Raw genomic sequence first — 2,246 nt, 5'->3', positions numbered from 1 at the left:
CCGTGCAGCGGGGGGGCAGCCAGTCCCCCCCTTCCCTGCCCTCCTCATGCACCGGGGCACGGCAGGTCCCCCCCACGCTCCCCCGTGCAGCAGGACACGGCCGCTCCCCCGCCCCGGGGCATTATCATCTCCCAGACTCGGCGTCTCGCTGCCTCTCCCCGGCCGGGACTCACCGAGCATCGGCAGCAGCAGTAGCAGCAGCGTCCGCCGCCTGAGCGCCATGATGGGATGTGCAGAGCCCCTGCTGGCTGCCGGCGCCGGAGATTGCGCACTCCCGGTCTGGACGGGTCCCAGCACGGGAGGCGGGGGGGGGTTGAAGAGGAGGGGAGGGAAGGATGCTGCTCAGGCCTCGGCTACCAGGGCAACGGTATCTAGGAGACAGGGGATGCCGGAGCTTCGTTGTCGGGGCAACGGTATCCAGGACACAAGTCGGTTGGAGCCTGGGTATCCGGGGAACTCCATCTAGGTTACAAGAGATGCTGGAACTTGCTTACCATGGCAACACAATAATAGAACATAACAGCCATACTGGTCAGACCAAAGGTCTGTCTAGTCCAGTAGCCTGTCCTCCGACAGTGGCTGATGCCAGGTGCTTCAGAGGGAATGAACGGACCAGGTAGTGCCAGGTGCCCCAGAGGGAATGAGCAGAACAGGTAATCATCAAGTGATCCATTCCCTGTCGCCCATTCCCAGCTTCTGGCAAACAGAGGCTAGGGACACCATCCCTGCCCATCCTGGCTAATAGCCATTGATGGACCTACCCTCCATAAATTTAGTTTTTTTTTGAATCCTGTTAGAGTCTTGGCCTTCAAAGCATCCTCTGGCAAGGAAGGATAGGCTCCCAACAGGTTCCCCAAGTCTTAATAAATCTAAACTCCTCCTCACTACACCATCGTCTCATCCACGCTTTGAGACTCTGCAGCTCTGCCAGTCTAACTGGCCCTGCATGTGGAACTGGAAGCATTTCAGAGAATGCTACCATGGAGGTCCTGGACTTCAGTCTCTTACCTAGCAGCCTAAATTTGGCCTCCAGGACCTCTCTCCTATCCTTCCCTATGTCATTGGTATCTACATGTACCACGGCCACTGTCTCCTCCCCACCACTACACATAAGTCTGTCTAGATGACTCGAGAGATCCTCGCAATGGGATTTCCCTATACCTCCCCTAGGGAGGGTTTACACACACACACCCATGAATTTCGCCATCTCCCCCCACATACACAGACACACACACCTCCCAGTGGTCAACTAGTTACATTTTGCCACATCAGTTATGAAAGTAAAACATTTGCTTGAGCCACAGCACCTAATTGCTTGAGACCTCTTTCATTACAAATTAAGCACTGGTCACCCTCAACTGAACTGCAGTTGCTAAGCAGGGGATTTGGATGCCAGATCCCTTTGGGGAGAGAGAGAGAGAAGAGACATGTGTTTTGCTTGGTGGTGTGGGCTCTGTGTAAGAGTCACAGGCACTATTTGACCTGCCCCTCTCCCCATATAAAGGTAGACCTGATTAGGCTCCATAGAGAGTCTTTTGTTAAGTGACCATTAGAGCTGAAATCACTGATAATCAGGTCTAAGTGCTGAGACCTGCTGTGGGACAATGTTTCTGTGGAAGAGACCATCCAGCCTTGAACTAGCAGTGAGGTTCCCCCGCTGAGAGCGGAAATCATTGAGACCTGGGTGGAACCTCAAGCAGGGCCAGCCTTAGAGAAAATGGTACCCTGGGCAAACTTGTATTTTGACACCCCTGAACCTGTCAGTTCAGTGCCCCCCCTTGCTCCTGTGGGTGCCCCCAATTGTCTCTGGCCCCTGTGGGCTCCCCACTCCCCCTTTGCCCCTAACACCTGTACCCCTCCTCCTGCACCCCTAATCCCTGCACTGTGCCCCCTTCATCCCTAATCCCTGCATCCCCTCCTGCACCCACATAGGGAAACTGAGATGGATGCATGGAGCAGCTGGCATTACTGCTCACTCCTCCTCCTCTCAAATGCTGCTCCTTCATGCACCTGTCGGGAGCTGGGGGGGGAAAGGAGCAATGTCAGGGCTCCCTGCATCCAGGTCACTTTCCCCACCCAGGCTGCGTAAGGGGAGGGCAGGTAGCAGGGAGAAATCTGGGCATCCCCCCCCCCCCATACACACACAGCACTCCCCTGCCAGCTGGGAACAGTTTCTCACTACATCGGTAGCGCACACCTCTGCACTGCTGTGCAGCGTCCTCTTGGCCACCAGCACCTCTAGGCAG

The 2,246-nt window shown here is 55.8% G+C and overlaps 1 protein-coding gene across 2 annotated transcripts in view; it reads right to left on the bottom strand.

Annotated features, from left to right (window-relative positions):
* JAM3 (junctional adhesion molecule 3) overlaps positions 1-243 on the bottom strand; it is a 39,714-nt gene extending 39,471 nt beyond the window's left edge. For both annotated transcript variants that reach the window (XM_024198728.3, XM_024198729.2), the window contains exon 1: positions 174-243. In XM_024198728.3, coding sequence (XP_024054496.1) covers positions 174-222 — 49 coding nt within the window. In that variant the 5' untranslated portion in view covers positions 223-243. The remainder of the gene's footprint in view (positions 1-173) is intronic.
* Between the last annotated feature and the right edge of the window lie 2,003 nt (positions 244-2,246).

This window comes from Terrapene carolina, unplaced genomic scaffold, assembly GCF_002925995.2.
Source record: "Terrapene carolina triunguis isolate 2854851 unplaced genomic scaffold, T_m_triunguis-2.0 Scaffold374, whole genome shotgun sequence".
Classification (NCBI taxonomy): Eukaryota; Metazoa; Chordata; order Testudines; family Emydidae; genus Terrapene; species Terrapene triunguis.
This window is presented reverse-complemented; position numbering and strand designations above follow the sequence as displayed.